The sequence below is a fragment of the Octopus sinensis genome, linkage group LG21 (genome assembly GCF_006345805.1).
Source record: "Octopus sinensis linkage group LG21, ASM634580v1, whole genome shotgun sequence".
Taxonomy (NCBI): Eukaryota; Metazoa; Mollusca; class Cephalopoda; order Octopoda; family Octopodidae; genus Octopus; species Octopus sinensis.
In genome coordinates this window covers 23,875,619-23,893,387 of record NC_043017.1, presented here as the reverse complement: position 1 = coordinate 23,893,387, position 17,769 = coordinate 23,875,619, and the positions used below count along the sequence as shown (strand labels likewise).

The 17,769-nt window shown below is 36.2% G+C and overlaps 1 protein-coding gene across 5 annotated transcripts in view; it reads left to right on the top strand.

Moving 5' to 3' along the window:
• Positions 1–17,769, top strand: part of LOC115222810 (potassium voltage-gated channel subfamily H member 8-like) — a 196,530-nt gene that overhangs the window by 134,707 nt on the left and 44,054 nt on the right. For 4 of the 5 annotated variants that reach the window (XM_036512066.1, XM_036512065.1, XM_036512067.1 and 1 more), the window contains exon 4: positions 1,481–1,617. In XM_036512066.1, the coding sequence (XP_036367959.1) occupies positions 1,481–1,617 (137 nt within the window). Of the gene's footprint in view, positions 1–1,480; positions 1,618–5,836; positions 6,952–17,769 lie in introns of those variants that run through there. The other variant, XM_036512070.1, reaches the window with a different exon arrangement.

The window sequence follows — 17,769 nt, the reverse complement described above, 5'->3', positions numbered from 1 at the left end:
TGAAAACCAACGTATAATTGAGAACAACTTGAATCGAAATGACTTAAGCCGAGGTATGCCTGTACTTGGGGATGGTAACTTTATTTTTTTTGCCAATTAAACACATGCACTTCTTATAAGATCTTCACTTCAGTTTTTATTTGTATTATTTTTAGTTTATTTGTCTATCAAAGTTCTTTCGTTACACATTCTGTAACTTCATTAGTGACCCTCTGTCTCATGTGTATCCTCTTTTCCTGCTTATTCACGGATAAAATCTAAAGTGAAGATCAAATAAACTATGCATATGTTTAATTGGCCAATAAAAAGGACCATCCCAAGTATAACAATATCTATTTCAAAACACGTTTTCACATCAAGAATATTGCAAAACAAATACATATATGTTGCTTGAAACTATTTTCCCCACTATCTAAAATGGTGCACAGATTGATGAAACCATTCTGCATGCACTCGTTCAGTGTCAGGGCATTACTGACTTGTGGGGTCATTTTGAACAGCTGCTGTCACATGTGGGATGGATCTATCTGTCGGCTGAGTCTGAGTGATGATCACCCTACCGCCCTCCTTCAATCAGGCAGGCAAGGCAGTTTTCTTTGCCTGGTGGCTGTGGTGAAAGTTGTTGGTTAGTGGACAAGGCTGAAAGGCATGAGGACAGATACATTCCTCTTTGGTAGAGGTCTCATTGACTTTTTCAAGTTTCACTTGAAAAGGAAATTGGGAGTGGAGAGAGAAGTGCTGTCCTCAAGTGAGTTTATTGAAAGGCGGGTGAAAGTTGCAAAAATGACAAGAGTGGATGGTACCTCTCTCAGTGTAGACCTGTAAGTTGGAGAGAAAGAATTGGAGAGGGCACTTGCCCTTGGTGTTCAGGGAAATCTTGGACAGTGGGGTTCCTTGATTATCCCTTGAGGTCTTCCTGTATCAGGAGGTCTATATGTCTATTATCTTCCCCACCACCTTTTTTTAAAACTTTTGTATGCTATGTATATGTCCCTTCTTTTTCAGTGTATACTTACCTTTTTTTTTGTATCAGTTCATTATATGTAAACTCCCACACTTTATGTCTCTCTTTGTATTGTACTCCCTCATCCTTCACTCTTGTGGCAAATAAATGAAATTGTTGTTATTATTATTATTATTATTATTATTATGGTGAGCTAGCAGAATTGTTAACACACCGGACAAAATGCTTGGTGGCATTCCATCTGTCTTTACATTCTGATTTAAATTCTGCTGAGGTCAGCTTTGCCTTTCAGCTGTTTGGGGTTGATAAAATAAGTACCAGTTGAGCACTGGGGTCAATGTAATCGACTTACTCCCTATCCTAAACTTACTGGCCTTGTGCTAAAATTTGAAACCATAATAATAATAATAATAATATAATAATAATAATAATAATAATACTCAGTTATCATTTCAGTTACAAGAAATCCATCTCAACTGGTAAACTGACTTTAGTTTTATAAATTTACTGTTGCAGAACATGACCCTGATATCTTATCAAGTCCAACTAATGAATCAAATTTCCAAAAACGAAAACAGAGAGGAAGACAAGTACTCTTTAACTTATCGAAACAGTTTAAGTCCAGTAGGAAAAAGATGTCCCAGTTAGACAAGGTCAGCCATCTTTATATTTCTTATTGGTCCATAAAAGTGTGTTTACTAAATGAGATGTTAATTTTTCAGGTTTTCATTTACTGTAAGTTGAGGGTATTATAATGCTATCTACTCACATTTTTATTATACTGACTAAGCTCAGTTCCAGACATCAAGTGAATGCAAATAAAAACAAAAATAAAAATGTATAAGATAACATTATTGAGTGACAATTTCAAGGCGCCATAAAGAGAAATGAGTGCATATCAGAAGTAATGCTGGCAAATTTCTGGAAACAAGGAATTTTTATAGGATACAGTATCCTGATATCCTGACAGCTGCCAACTGATGCAGGTAGTTTATTCCATCCTTCAATAATTCTGAGTGTGCAAAAAAAGAAGCGATAAATAGAATGAGAGAGAGGGAATGCAAATGTCCCTAAGCCCTGGTATCCCTTTTTTTATATAGGTTAGGTGAGGTGTGGGAACATGTGTTGTTGTGGCACATTGCTGCATTCACCATTTGGTGGTATATTCCCCCTGGTTCTCCTGGTTGACCTATCAAGCAGAGTCCCAGTTAGTCCTCATCTCCTCAAGATACTTCCTCATCTGCTGTGACCATGTGGTCAACCAACTTGAGCTGTCGACCCTGACAAATCCTCAGTGAGGAGACCACTGTAAGTAGGATTGAACTAAAAAAATCAAGCAACAGGGTCAAACAGTCTGAGCTGGCACTCCTGAATCATACAAATGCATTCCAGTCTTTCAGTAGAGCCATTCATTGGATATAAATTTCAACTTGTGGTCCTAGACAGTGTTCAAGTCTCACACCTATAGAGCAGGACAGGGATGAGCAGAGATCTAAAGACCTGAACCTTTAGCACCCCCAGGCCACGAGCAGAGATGGAATGCTCATGGAGGGTGTATAATGATTGCACAGTGGGGGTGGGGTTGATGTGAAGCCGAGGAAATTGTGTATAAGGATGAAGTGACGACCAGTGCTGACAGAGCAGCAGCAATGACACATCCACTGATAATGGCAGTGGCATCAAATAGCAGAGAAATGGAACCACAACAGCTGCTTTGAGAGTTACTATGATCGGAACTGATGTTAGGGAGATAACTCCATCCTGCCTGAAACACCACCTGCATAGGCGTTCCAAATGTATATCTATTGTTTACAAAACCAACTGACCATGACGTCTTCCTCTCTCCAGTTGTGGAGGGCTTATATGTCTTCGTCCAGTTGAATTGAGAAGTTACTATAGGCACTTTATAGCTGTGAAACCAATGGTTATTCTGTGACTGGCCATAACACTCAACTTCCTAAAAATATATTACTGCTCTAATGTTTTTTGGACATACGAACTACTGATGATATATATATATATATATATATATATAGTTGAAATTTAATGAAAAACAAAAGACGAAGGCAGGTGTATTAATTTGATGCTTTGGAAGGTGAGAAAGTCTTTTATGTTTCAAGCCTACAGCAGAAAGGAACATGAGAAAATAGAGAGAAAATAAAAAAAAAACTTTTGAAGTTAGCAGTCAATCATGGCAACTGGCTGGACAAAGGTAGATAGACTGGAAAGCTAGGAAGAAGGGGAGATAAAGTATTGGTGATCCCAAAATGAATGAGTGTGTATATGTGAGTGTGTGTGTGTGCGTGTGGATAGGGGCTGGTGACTTTGACATGTGGATGTGTGCGTGTATGCATCTGTAATGTGTGAGTGTGTGGATGATGGTGTGGGTGCTGGGAAGTGGTCAGTGCTAGTGTGTGCAGGTTGGTGTTGGGGTGTAGGGATGTGAGGGTGGGGTGTGGGTTTGGGGTGAGGTATGTGGGATGTGTGGTGGTGGGGTGTAGATGGAGGGGGTATTGATGAAGAGAGAAGATGGGTAGGTGTGAAGAGAGGAAGTAGGTGTCAGGGCAAGAGAGGAGAGGAGAGGTGAGTAGGAATGAAGGGAGGAAGTAGGTGTCAGATGAAGAGGGGAGGCGAGTTGAGCCCATGTGGTGCAAAGGAGTGAAGAGAGAAGACTAATTCCTGCTCACGGCAAAGGTGGAAGTCTGGATGGCCCCTGTGCAAAGACAATCTGAATACAGACAGGTGTTGTAATGAATGACTGGTAGAGTGGAAATGGTGTGAGACCAGGGTGTCATTGCTGAGTGGAGAAAGCTGTTTATTAGTATGTAACAATTACTAAAAGTACTAAAAGAAAGCAATATTAAAAGCTTGACCGTCTGGAAATATTTTTATAACTTCATGTTCTAAGAAATTACCTATAATTTTGATTTCTGAAATTTATTGAATGTTTGTAACTTCAAATTTCCGCAAATTTAAATGTTCATTACATTCACTGCGTTCAATTCTTCATGAATTTAAATATTTATTGCATTCACTGCGGAATAGATTTTAATGTTTAATAAACACTATTAATTTATTGCAGGCAACATTTTACATTTTTATTTGCAACAGTCTCTTATTCTTGTTTGCTTCTATTTTCATTAATGATAATTTAATAATAGCTATATAACTTTGATACGAGGCACAATTTCAAGAATATTTTCAGTTTCCGGAATTTGTTAAATGAATATTTTTGATAAAATGAAAATTTTTTAATATACCATTATGATTTTTAAGTGATTTTGTGTTGAATGAATGCATGCTATTACTCAAAACAGCTGTATAACTTTGATACAAGGTACAATTTCCAGAATATTATCAGTTTCCAGAGTTTGTTAAATGAATATTGTTGATAAAACAAAAATTCTTTAATATATTGATATAATTTTTTCTTCTAAATGAAGAAGCGATTTTGCTGGTATGGCTATTTGGAATGCTGTAAGCCTTACAATAATAACTATGTGATCGCTGCTATTTCTAGCATGCTAAACAAGATAGTTTTTGATAAGCTTTCATTTATATATAATATGTGACCGAAAAAGAAAATTTAGCAGCAAAGGCAAAGAGATTATGACTGATAAAATAATGAAAGCAATATTTACTAAGCAAGTGAGCACTGTTATACAAAGAAATAATTATATGTAAAATATCATAAAAATTATTAAAATTGGAAATTAAATGTGAAAATATTATCAAGTGTTTTGGCATGGCTTTTATGATTGGATGCCCTTCCTAACACCAACTACCTTACATAGTGTACTGCTTTTTATGTGGCACCAGTATTGGTATATGTGTGTGTGAGGGTGCATGGCTTAGTGGTTAGGATGTTGCATTCACAATCTGGAGATCGTGATTTCAATTCCTAGACTGGGCGGTGCATTGTGTTCTTGAGCAAAACACTTCCTCTCACGTTGCTCTGCAATTACTTTGACACCTGATTTGTGGTACATTGTGCACCTGTTCAGACAATATCAATGGAGAGTTAGCTAATGCTACACAAACATTTGATCACTATAAACAAATCATTTGTGCAGGTCATTCAACAAAAGTTGAACACTCATATGTTGTCTTCGATAGGAGAGTCCATCATCATCATCATTATATATATATATATATATATATATATATATATATATATATATATATATATACAAAAAATAAGCAACAAGAATGAATTCGGTAATTTAGTACAATTGTTTCATACTACAACATTTTATTAAAAGCTTTTAATAAAATGTTGTAGTATGAAACAATTGTACTAAATTACCGGATTCATTCTTGTTGCTTATTTTTTGATTATAATCACCCCGCATATTTTTATGGGTAACACCATACAAAATTCTGGTGCATCTAAATTAAGTACCATATTCATTTGAATCTAAATTGTTGCTGAACTTATATATATATATATATATATATCGCTTAAACTCATACATGCAATTCTGAGCAGGCCTCACACTGTTATTACACTGACTGAATGCATTTCCATGTATCAAATGTATGTAGATGTATGCAAAATAAATAAATGAATAAGTAAATGAATAAATAAATAAAATAAAATGACATAATAAAGAAAGAAAGAATAAAAGCTATAATACAAACAGTATTGGATATACTTGGCATTAATTGTTAATCTCATTTCAATGAATGAATTACGAGGAAACAATGCTCCGTCACCAATCGCCTGTAATCAAACAATGAAAAAAAGAACCTATAATTGATTAATTACATCTTAATCTTTCACCTAAATACACAAGTCATAAAGCTGCTGTAGAAGTAGTAGTGGTAGTAGTGACAGTATGGGTAGTAGTGATGGTATTCTGGTGGCGTTTTGGTTATGGTGTTACTAGTTGTGTTGTGGATGTGCTCTGCATGATAGTGTTACTGATAGTGGCTTTGGGTGAGGGTAGTATTAGTGGTTGTTGTCTGTAGATTATACCTGGTGGACGTTGTAGCGATGATGTGGTGATAGTTAAGTTGTGGTTATATTGTTAGAGTAATGATGTAGTTGTCACATCATGTTAGGTTCATGCTGGAGCATTTTTAGTAGCAGGGATATGTTGGTGGTATTGGTAAAGCAGAGGTTATACTGCTCTTTGTTGCCATGAGGAAAATAATAGGCTGATTTTTACAACCATACAAAATGTTTTGACCTGTTTACATAGTGTAAAGGATTGACCAAAAAGCATTGAAAGGAGCAAGAATGCTGTGTATTACTGGTTTTTACTGACTCTGGAAGGATGGAACCATAATGAACATTCATAGGATTTATATAGAACTAGCTTCCAGTTCAACATTTTACTGTCTTGGATATCTTAATTACCTTCAACAAGTCTAACAACAATAATATTCAACAAAACCTGTAACAAACGAAATAGATGTGCCTTTCAAACACAATTCCTATGGTCCTCTGAAACTGTTGGCATCATGAGAATTTAAATAATAATAATAATATCAACCAATTTGGTCTTTAAATTAGGTGGTGAAATGAGCAAGGTATGAGAATTTAGTTTTTCTTTCAAGTATAAGCTGTTAAGAAACAGTTAAAAAATGTGAAATAAGTGATAACAGCAGCAACAACAGTAATAAATAGTTCAACTTTAATATAGGGATCAAATAACAATATTGATAATTTCTGAGCCAGGTTTGAATTCTTAGGCAAGCAGAGTTAAGTATCTTGCATTGATTGAGATACAGCATGATGTCTGCAATAGAATTGAAGCTGACAAACCTAGGAACCAGGATTCTAGAATCTTATGCATTTAACCATTATAATTTTCAACCGGGCATTGGTTGGCATAAAAAAATAAGAACACTTAATAATTCTTATTATAATGATTGATTTAGAATTATTGTGGTTGTAGTTAAAAATTATCATAATGTATCAATTCAAGAAACGCGCTGTTGTGGATCCTACCGAAAATGTTATTGGGATGATGGATGAAATTGTAAGTACAATGGTTATATTATATACATACGTGTGTGCGTTTTCTATAGTGAGTATAATGGTCACATTATATTGTATTTTATATATGCATATGTGTTTACACCAGTGAGCATAATGCATTTATGTGTGTGTGTGTGTGTGTGTGTGTGTGTGTGTGTGTACAGACATAGATGTATGGTTGAGAAGTTCTTTTTCCAACCATGTGGTTTCAGGTTCAGTCCTACAGTGAGGCACCCTGAGCAATTATCTGCTGCTATAGCCTCAGAACAACCAAAGTCTTGTGGGTGATTTGATAGATGGAAACTGAAAGAAGACTGTCATATGTATGTATATGCATGCATGCATGTGTGTGTGTGTGTGTGTGTGAACATCTGCAATTGATTGTACAAAAGTGTAGTGGTTGGTATTGTCAGTTTCTCCCATTAACAAAGTACTTTGTGCCTTTGAAGCCATGTGGAATAAGTGACCCCTTACTTGAAAAACAAATAAGGGTTAGCATCAGGTAGCGGGTGGGTTTCATAGGCATATACTCTTTTATTGTAAGGCTCATGTTGAATTGTCCTAACATAGTATATGACAAGGCTGGAACTTTGAATTATAACAGGCTTCCTACACAGTATCCTTCTACCTAGTTTTACTCACAAAGCTTAGACTGATCTGAGTTTATGATAAAAGACACTCGCCCAAGATGCCAGTCTGTGGAACCATTCCTATGATTGTGATTAGAACTTCATAACCTTTCACTCATAGCAACATTGACTTAATAATGAATTACCATGCAGTTCATTATGTGTGTGTGTGTGTGTATGCATGTGTGTGTGCAGATATGTGTGTAAGAGATCAAACTAGCTAAAATATACATGTGTCTTTAAATGTGAGTGTTTGTGGTATACAATGTATAGCTAAAAAGTGTATATAAGTGAAATATGTGCATATTTGTTTGCTCTTCTGTATTTAAACATAGTTATAAATATGTATTTATGTGTGCATATCCTGTACACATGTAATTTAGCCACTGCTACCTTAAGTTTCATAAACAAAATTAGAAGCTGTGTTTGTATGTGCATGCAAGCGTAACTTTATGAGAGCTAGTGTATTTATGTTTACATGTATTTAAAATATATACGTATATACAAGTTTATGACAAGCGTATGTGTATGTAAAGAAGATTAAGTAGTTGCATTAATAGCCTTCTCTCCATTATCATCATTGTTTTAACCTCCACTCCATATATATGCATATGTCCGCTAATTGATGTAGATGTACTAATTATGGACAGGTGCTCGCTTGACTGCATGTATATATGCAGATACATGCATACAAACACACATTATAAATATACACCCACCACCACACACAATTTTTTTTTGCTATAGGCACAAGGCCTGAAGTTTTGGGTAGGGGTAAGTCAATTACATCAACCCCAGTATTCAACTGCTCCCTAATTTAGCGACTCTGAAAGGATGAAAAGCAAAGTCAACCTTAGCAGAATTTGAACTCAGAACATAACAGTAGAAGAAATACTGCTAAGACACATGCACATATAATGTGTGTAATATGTAACTGTGTGTGTATGTGTGTATATCCTCAGATACATTTATATATGTATACATGTGTATACATACAAAATACAAAGTTATATCTTGAGATCGCTAGTGACAACAACACTCAAAATATATAACAGACTGGAATTGTATTGCTCCAAATGAGCTATATTCCACTTGTTAATCTGAGGGGAGGCAATGTGAGCAGCAACTAAAGGAACATTACCAAATCCACAGAAAGATCAAGCACATACATATATTCATATATTCATTTATATCCACATCTGTTCTGTGGATAATGTTTCTTTAGTTGCTGCTCATGTTGCCTCCCCTCAGATTAATATGTGTATACATACATGTATATGAGGTGCCCATTTATTCATATACATGCATGCAGTACTTCCTGCAGTATATACACAAATGGGCTCCTTGTCCAACCTCCTCTGAACATTTCTCCCCCTCTTCACCCATAATTTCTCTCACTGTGACTACTCCACTCCTTGAAACCATCCTATTTTTCTTTCTACCTGGAACCATTTCACTTGTTAGATATTCTTCATCCATTCATTATTGTTCTCCTCACCTACATCTTACAGTGATTGTCCCACCAACCACACTGAACTACCATATTATCCCCCCTAATGCACTACTCCTGCCTCTCTCCCCATCATGTGTCATGTCTCCCTTGTTCCCCTTTTGTCAACTGTATTGTATTTACTGTTTCCATTTGACACTACACATATGTTTCTCTCTCCTAATCTTATTTACATCCCTCTATTTTTCCCAATTCACACACCATTACTCATCCATCACTCCCTACATCCACCCTTCAAACCTACTCATCTTCGAAATTGTTGCTTACCTCCCATCCCCCATCTCTTGCTCCCTCCCCTTTTTTGCAATCCCCTCCAACCCACACTCCTAGTTCCTCTGTCTTAATGCGCTTCTACCCATCTCATACCTTGCAGAGACACTTAGGCTTGCAGCTCCTACTGATCATTCTCACTCTCTCTCACTCTCCTAAATCTGATTAACCATCTAGGTCCTCTACTACAGAACCTTCTTGCCTCTCCTTTTCTCCTGCCCTCCTTTCACACTCTTATGTCTCATCTCCTCTGCATTTTTTCCTGGTTTTGTGGTCTTGCAAGCTGCATGGTGACTTCACTATTGCTGGTGACAAGAAAAAAATGCACCCAGTGCATACTTTAAAGTAGTTGGCACTAGGAAGGGTATCCAGCTGCAGAAATCATGCTAAAGCAGACAATGTTACTGAAAGTGGCCCTTGGACACCTTACTTGCTTCGTTTTCATTATTTGTTCTATGTATTGTTGGATAGGACCTGATAGTGTATTTGTGTTTTGTTAGGGGGTCATTCTGGCATAGTTTCAAAAATGCACAAATGTTCTATCTTGGATTATGTACTTGCCAAATAGCTGTTGTTTAATTGAAGTAAGCCTTTTGGCCACTTTTCAAATGGACAGCAAATTATTGAATGCTGATGCATTGTTTCTGCTGGATTTGGGCAATTTCCCCCACAGCTGTTTTGTTTTGTTGGAGAAAATATCACAACTTCAGATCCCTTGTTAAAATACTGGAAGACATGTTTGATGGACTGTATTTATTTACAGAATTCAGCATTAATAAATTCATTAGTTAGGTGTGAGCAGCAGGTATCTATTTATCTCTTGTCAATTACATGCTGTACAAACAAGGCTCAAAAGTCTTCATCCTTTGGTACCCTTCTGTAAAAGGGCTAGCTGTATTTGTTTGATGTTTCTTTGGCAAATGATCTTAGAAACCATTTCCTGCATTTGTTGTATTCCATGCAAGGTGAATTCCTGTTGTGAGAATTGAGTACCGATAGACCATGACTTACCTCGGTTTTAATGATGTTTAAGATGTTTTTTTTTGTCTCTGATTGGGTCTGGAAGCAATGTTAATATGATGGAATCATATTAACTCATTTTTGCTATTCTATGATATACATGTGACACTTGATCAGTTATTTGGCATTTAGTATTGAAATCCATAATTTTTCTCAACTTAAATTGGGAAACATTGACTGTGAGATGTTGTTTATAAATATATGTTTAGCCTTGAAAGATCACCTCTTGAATTTATTTCTGTTTGGTGTTACACGTGGAAGTAATGAACAGTTCTGAGTAGCTTTGCTTCCCAATGACATGGTTCCGGGTTCAATCCCACTGCATGGCACCTTAGATAAGTGTCTTCTACTATAGCCTCTAGTTGACCAAAGCCTTGTGAGTGGATTTGGTGGATGGAAACTGAAAGGAGCCCATTGTATATATATATATATCTGTGTGTGTGTGTTTGTGTTTGTCTTCCCATCATTGTTTGACAACTGGTATTGGTGTGTTTATGTCCTTGTAAATTAATGGTTCAGCAAAAGAGACTGATAGACCAGGCTTAAAAAATAAGTTATGGGACTGATTCATTCAAGTAAAAAAGATTCAAGGTGGTGCTGCAGTCTAATGACTGAAACAAGTAAAAGATATATCAGATGTCATTGTGTTCTGTATTCATCTGAACATATATCAAGGGCCACTAGTAAAACTTGATGGGAGAATGCAAAGCTGGCCAAGCTCTCTTCCAGCTCTTCTTGTATCTCATAAATACATACGAGTTAGCTTTCAGCCCTTTGATGAGTTCTAACATAGCACAATCTTTTAGATTACATCATAACAAACACGTCCACTGTAAACTGGTGGAAGAGTGTGACTTCAATGCAGATGGTCAAAGGAATTGTCACAACCATGAAGTGAAAGGCATAAAAGTTCTTGCATGAGGTAGATTTTGAAGAATTTGATTCAGCCTATAGTGTTTCAAAGTGATATTGATTTTCACTATTGACATAAAGAAGAGAATATTGCAGCACATCATAGGATCTTTATGCTTTTGCCATGTAGTACTCCACTTACAATGACAGAGATTCTATTGCATCCAGTTGCATTGAAATGATATGCATATTCTACAAAGTGTCTGTTATTTTCATTATTGGCAATTCAGAACTCCAAGATAAACTCTGGTTCCAATATTTGCTCAAAATTTCTGATGTATTTGTTCTTTGCATGGGCTGTCACATACACACATGCACAAGCACATACACACACTTGATATGTTCATTTGCCAGTTATTTTTGTTCTCCACCATCTCAGTTACTAATAAAAAATATTTTATTTTAGATAATTCCAAAGAAACTAATATGAAATTCACTGGAAAGGCAAAGTCTTTAGGAGAGCAAGTTTTCTGAAGTTGAACTGATGCAGTTGAAGAAGGCCATTCAAGATGGGCATTGATATGACCACATAGACAATAAGTTCACTTCACAGTCTTTTAGTTCCCAGTTCCATCCTGTATACGGCGTCTGAAGCAAGTGTCTCCAAAAATGGGCTCTGCTTAACTTAAACTTTGTGAATGAAATTAGGTAGATGGAAACTGTGGTAACTTGTCAGATCTTATCTGTTCTTGACTGTAAACTTAATTGTTGTCTGGTTTGTTACTGCATCCTAACCTTAAAAAAGTTATGGAATAGGTCTCCAGTCTGAGAACAATTCAATATCTTGAATTACTGCTTCTTTCTCTAATAATTCATGAGTCATGATTTCTTCTCTGTCCTTCTGCTTACCAGCCTTGGAGGCTCTGCTGGGGTCATGGGCATGGTCTCTTCCTCCTTTGACTAAGTAATAAGATAAAAATACATTTAAAAAAAGACAGCCTGTTTAGTATTAGGATAAAGATCCCTCCTGAGTCATATAGACTCATAGAGCTGGATTCCCAGTATCTGTGGTATGTATATTACCCCCTGGATAGAACACTGGTCCATCACAGGATTACTTACTTCTGGAGCAATGTAAAATGAAGTGTTTTGCTCAAGAACACAATACCTCACTCGATCCAGGAACTGAAACCACAGTCTTACAATCACAAATCCAACACCCCAACCACTAAGCCACATGCCTCTAGTTGTTTAGTATTGGTTACCCTATAAATGTACCCTAACCACTATGTCAGTGGTTGACTATAGGAAGAATATCTAGTTGCAAACTACCTGCCAGTTAACCATGCAGTAGAGCCCATTAATTTAACACCAACTGCATTCAAAAGATTAACACTTGTCATGTCAGCTGTATGATATTGTCAAGTATGGGCACACTTGATCACCCTGAAGCAATCTCACCTCATCAGCAATAGGTTTCTTTACAGATTATTAAGTCTAGGTCTACCACTATCAGTGTTGGTATGATGAAATATTTGCATGGGTGAGATTGTTGAGGTGTTAGAGTGGATATAAGTAGAAGTATGTTGTATACAAGAAGTGAGATGGAAAAAATTTTCAGTCAAATATTTCACAGTAAAAGGCATTGTACAAATCCTCTTCACAATGGATTGATGGATTGAAGTGATAGAATAAATCAGCTATCAGCTTGCCAAAATTCTCTGGTTTCCTCTGTGTTGTGCTGATTGTAAATCAGACAGGCTCTCATTTCCGAGTCAATTTGATACTGTCAATTTACAACTCAGTTCACAAGATCAGACTAATAAAGGCAATATGGTAGCATCTCAGCATTTCTGATCTCTGTTTATGCACCACAAGTTGGATTAATGCAAAAGGACTGCTTTATGAAGTTGTGTAGATAACATCAGAGGTTTAGCAAGGTTAATTCAGGATAGGGTTAGCTAGATAAGAGACAGTTTAACTTTGTACCAAGGCATGGAGCTTCAGATTCCTCATTTCTAGGGAGACATCTGCAAGCAAAGTTCTCATGAACAATTAAACCACTCTAGTTTGTACTTTTGATCTGGAGAAAACCTTTGACATAATGAAGGATCCTCATTATGTAGTCTAGGAAAACAAAAGAGGCTTGGTGTTGATGAATGGCTTGCCAGACCCATGCAAGCCATGTAAATGGGTTTTGTTAATCAGTTTCATGAGGAATTTAGGACACAGAAAGTTTGCATCAGGAATCTGTCACCAGTCCTCTTTTATCTATTAGAATACTTGAAAATATAACACAAGATTTCAGAACCATTTGTTTTGGAAAGGGTTTTCCATATAGATAACTTTGTTTGTTGAAGTGTTGCAGCAGTAGTTCTTAAGCTGCCATCTTAATTTAGTCTAAAATTGGAAAGACCAAAGTGCTAATTACTAAGAGGAGGCACAAAATCTTAGTTAAATCTGTGAAAAAGCCCTGGTTGATATGAAGAATAGAAGTTAGTATTGAACAGAAAATTTGCTATAACAGTATTTCTTCTCCAGCAACTCAGTGCTGAATCTGTCTGAGATGTAATGACAAATAGGTCAGTTTCAAAACATTGATGCCCTGATCAGAAAAGCAAAGTTTGAAGGGAATAGTTATCAATTCCTTTGATTTCTAATTAGAAGCAAATAGGAAATAACAGTTACTGACCAAAGAGAAAAAAAATTGTTACACGTAACTTAGCGGTTTGGCAAAAGAGACCGATAGAATAAGTACCAGGCTTACAAAGAATAAATCCTGGGGTTGATTTGCTCGACTAAGAGGTGGTGTTCCAGCATGGCCACAGTCAAATGACTGAAACAAGTAAAAGAGAAAAGAGTGTTATTGATACTTATGTTATTTTATTGACTCTAGAAACACACTAGGTGGGGTTTGAGTACAGAATGTAAAGTGACATGACTAAAGATGCAAGTCAGTAATTATTTCCACCACACCACAGCAAAAATAATTATTCAGTGAATGTTGATGAACTGACATTTTCCATTGATTTATTATTTAGTTTGTCTGCCCTCTGTGTGTTTCTCTCGCTAATCCAACCAGTCATTTGCCTCGATTTTATATTTTACTTTTTCCTCCTTCTGAGTACATAATCTCTACCTGATAATGCTAGATACCTTACTTCTTTCTTCTCTTCTTTCTCTTTCCACATATACGCACATACTTTCATATCTACACATGCACTCTCTGTCTGTCTGTCTCACAACTTTTTAGTTTATGCTCTCATCTTTTTCTCTGTTGCTGCTACTATCTCTCTCTTTTCACTCCTATTCTCTTTCATTCCCTTCCTATTTAATCCCCCATCTTTCCTTCGCCCTCTCTGACAGTGTTCTTGAACTACTTCCTAATACCTTAAATATATACCATCACTGTTGCTGACTTTGGGTTAGAAAAAAACTGTTGATACACTTTCAGTTAGAAACATGTTCCACATGTGAGCTAGACATCATCATCATATAACATTTGTTTTCCTTGCTGGTGGCATGGGTTGAATGCTTTTGACATTGTGGCAAGACAAAGGGCTCTACACAGCTTCCATGTCAAAAGCTGGGTCAACAGCTTTTGACATGGAAGCTTACCAACAATAGCTGATCATTTGCACTATAATTCCGTCACTTGACATACTCCTCGAGTTACCAGATTCACTTATAACCACACACCTGGCTATAATAGATTCAGCTATCTTATGTTCCCTGCAGTAACAAATTCATCAGCACCATATAACCATTAATGACAAATATCACTCATATCTCACCTAGCAATACCAAATTCACGTGTACCACATTTCTACACCAAATTCACCTGCCCTATACTCCTAACAATAATAGATCACTTGTGCCCCCCTCCCCACCATTTGTACCTCATCTCTGAAAATAATAGATGTTAATCCTCACTAGGCCTTTCATGAAGTTTAGCCAGGTTTTCATATTCCCACTAGAATATAGGGCAAACATTGTAAATGAGATACATCGATCATCTTGATCACTTGGCATGAAACTAATAGTAGCCTTATTAACCAACAAATAAAGAATATTTATCCACCAATGTGGTTTTGAGCACTCATTCTCACTGTCCAATATTAGTGTGTATATGTGTGCGTGTATGTGTATATATATCTTCTCTGTCTATCTCTCTCCCTCTCTTGCTCTTCATCCTTTCTGGTTTTCTCTCCCACCTTCGCTATTCTTCTCCTCTCCTCTTCACCGTTCCCTCTCTCTCACTCTTCCTCCTTGACTCTCTCATTCCTGATACATGGCGAAAGGGAATCTATCTTTCTGCCCATTTCCTTGCTAAAGACAACACATGCTCATACCTGTCTCCTTTCATAAGTTCATCTTCCTAGCGTTCATAATAATTTTTCTATTGTCTTGGCTGAACAGCCCTCACCGTTTGTTTTTACTCTATATAAGTATATAAATTTATATGCATATATATATTTATATATAAATATATATGCATATATTTATATATTATTTATATTATATATATTATATTATATATATATATATATATATATATATATGTATATATATAGAATGGTTGTATACTGTCAATCTAACACGAACATGACAGTAGGGGGGTATACCACCGCTGTATAGCCCTAGGAGCATCAAACGCCTCCTGATGGCTTTGACACATTTTTCCCTGTGTCCTTATATACATTACGAAGGGGAGACAAACACCCCCGGCCGCCAAAGCTGCATCTAGGGACACGTGTTTCAGGATCATTGTCCGTCATCGGCCTAGAGTAGCAGACACCGGTCAGCTGGTGATATTTGTCTCAACTTCGTAATTGTATATATCTATAATTCAGTGAAGTCTATTCACTGATTATCAAAATAAGAAATACTGAATTTCTAAATCTCTCGTAGAGACATGTACGGTGGTGGGGGCGATAGAATGGTTGTATACTGTCAATCTAACACGAACGTGACAGTAGGGGGGTACACCACCGCTGTATAGCCCTAGGAAGCATCGAACGCCTCCTGATGGCTTTGACACATTTTTCCCTGTGTCCTTATATACATTTACGAAGGGGAGACAAACACCCCCGGCCGCCGAAGCTGCATCTAGTTCATTTCCTCCCCTTCCCAAAATTGTTGGTAGACCAAGATGCTGGTCATACCCTGGAACTGAACCAAAACTACATACTTGCAAAGTAAACTTCTTAACCACTCAGCCTGATCTGCACTTTTGTTATTTGATGATATGTAGAATCTCAAGACATAATGTGTATTTGTTTTTACTGTATATAAGTATATAAATATATATGCATATATATATTTATAGATAAATAAATATGCATATATTTATATTATTATATATATATATATATATATATAATATATATATATATATATATATATATATATATATATATATATATATGACCTCCCCTCGCCAATACTAACCAGACACAGACTGAGTCGTTAGCCAGCTGAAGGAGATGTCTTCCAGTGGCTATGAATAACTGTAACACTGTCCTGTACAGGATGCCACACTTAGTTGGCAAATATATGTTATGATTCTGTACTGCTACTGTTTATATATATATACGTATCAGTGTGCATATAGAAACGTTTTGATTCTATCAGGATATGAATGCACATGTTAGTGTGTGTGACCATAATTCTGTGGAGAAAAACAAGCAAATCTTTTCCTTTAATATTAGCCAAAACTGTGCATTGGAGGGATAAACATTACAAATAAATTAGAAGTGACAAATTAAGAGGAATGATAAACACTTCTTAAACCCCCAAATCATTATAAACTTGGAAGAATTTATCTATTGATTTTGGCAAGCTTTCATGTACCTGATTAAAAGAAACAACAAAATGAAGCATAAAAAAAAAGACTACCTGTAATTTCTGAGATTTAGTACTAAGGTAGCCAGTGGTGTCCATTTGTAGTCACTAACTAGCTCTCTCTTCAGAATCATGCAGTGCAGTCAAGAGAAGCATAGCTATATGCGCATCACTGGTGAACAAAATGTCCTTTCAGAAGCAGAAACTAAATTTGATGTTAACTCTGAGTTAGATAGTAACGAAGATGCTGATCTTGTCAGGAGGAAATTAGTGGAAGTGAGTTGTATCATGTTCATTAATTTGTTTGTGTGATATATTTTTTGACGATTACTTAATTCACGTAGTATTTGTTATTTTTGTTCATATCACTGATGACTTTGCACCTTCCTTCTTATTGAGGTTAATTGCACTTAAAAAAATGTCATTGTCCTTGTGGGGTAGAATGTGTCTTCTAAATTTTACTTACAATGCTTTAGTTAATCCATAGTTATGGTAGAAGCACTTGCCCAAGGTACCATGCAATGAGATCAGCCCCAAAATTTAACAGTTGCAAATGATAATTATTAAAGATATAGATATTTCCATCACTTGTTAAAGTTATCTCTACAAACTTTTTGGAGAAATTATAGCCAGCACTGATTTTGTTATGATGTTTCATATCTGAGACGCCTAATATAAACAAAAATGAGATTGA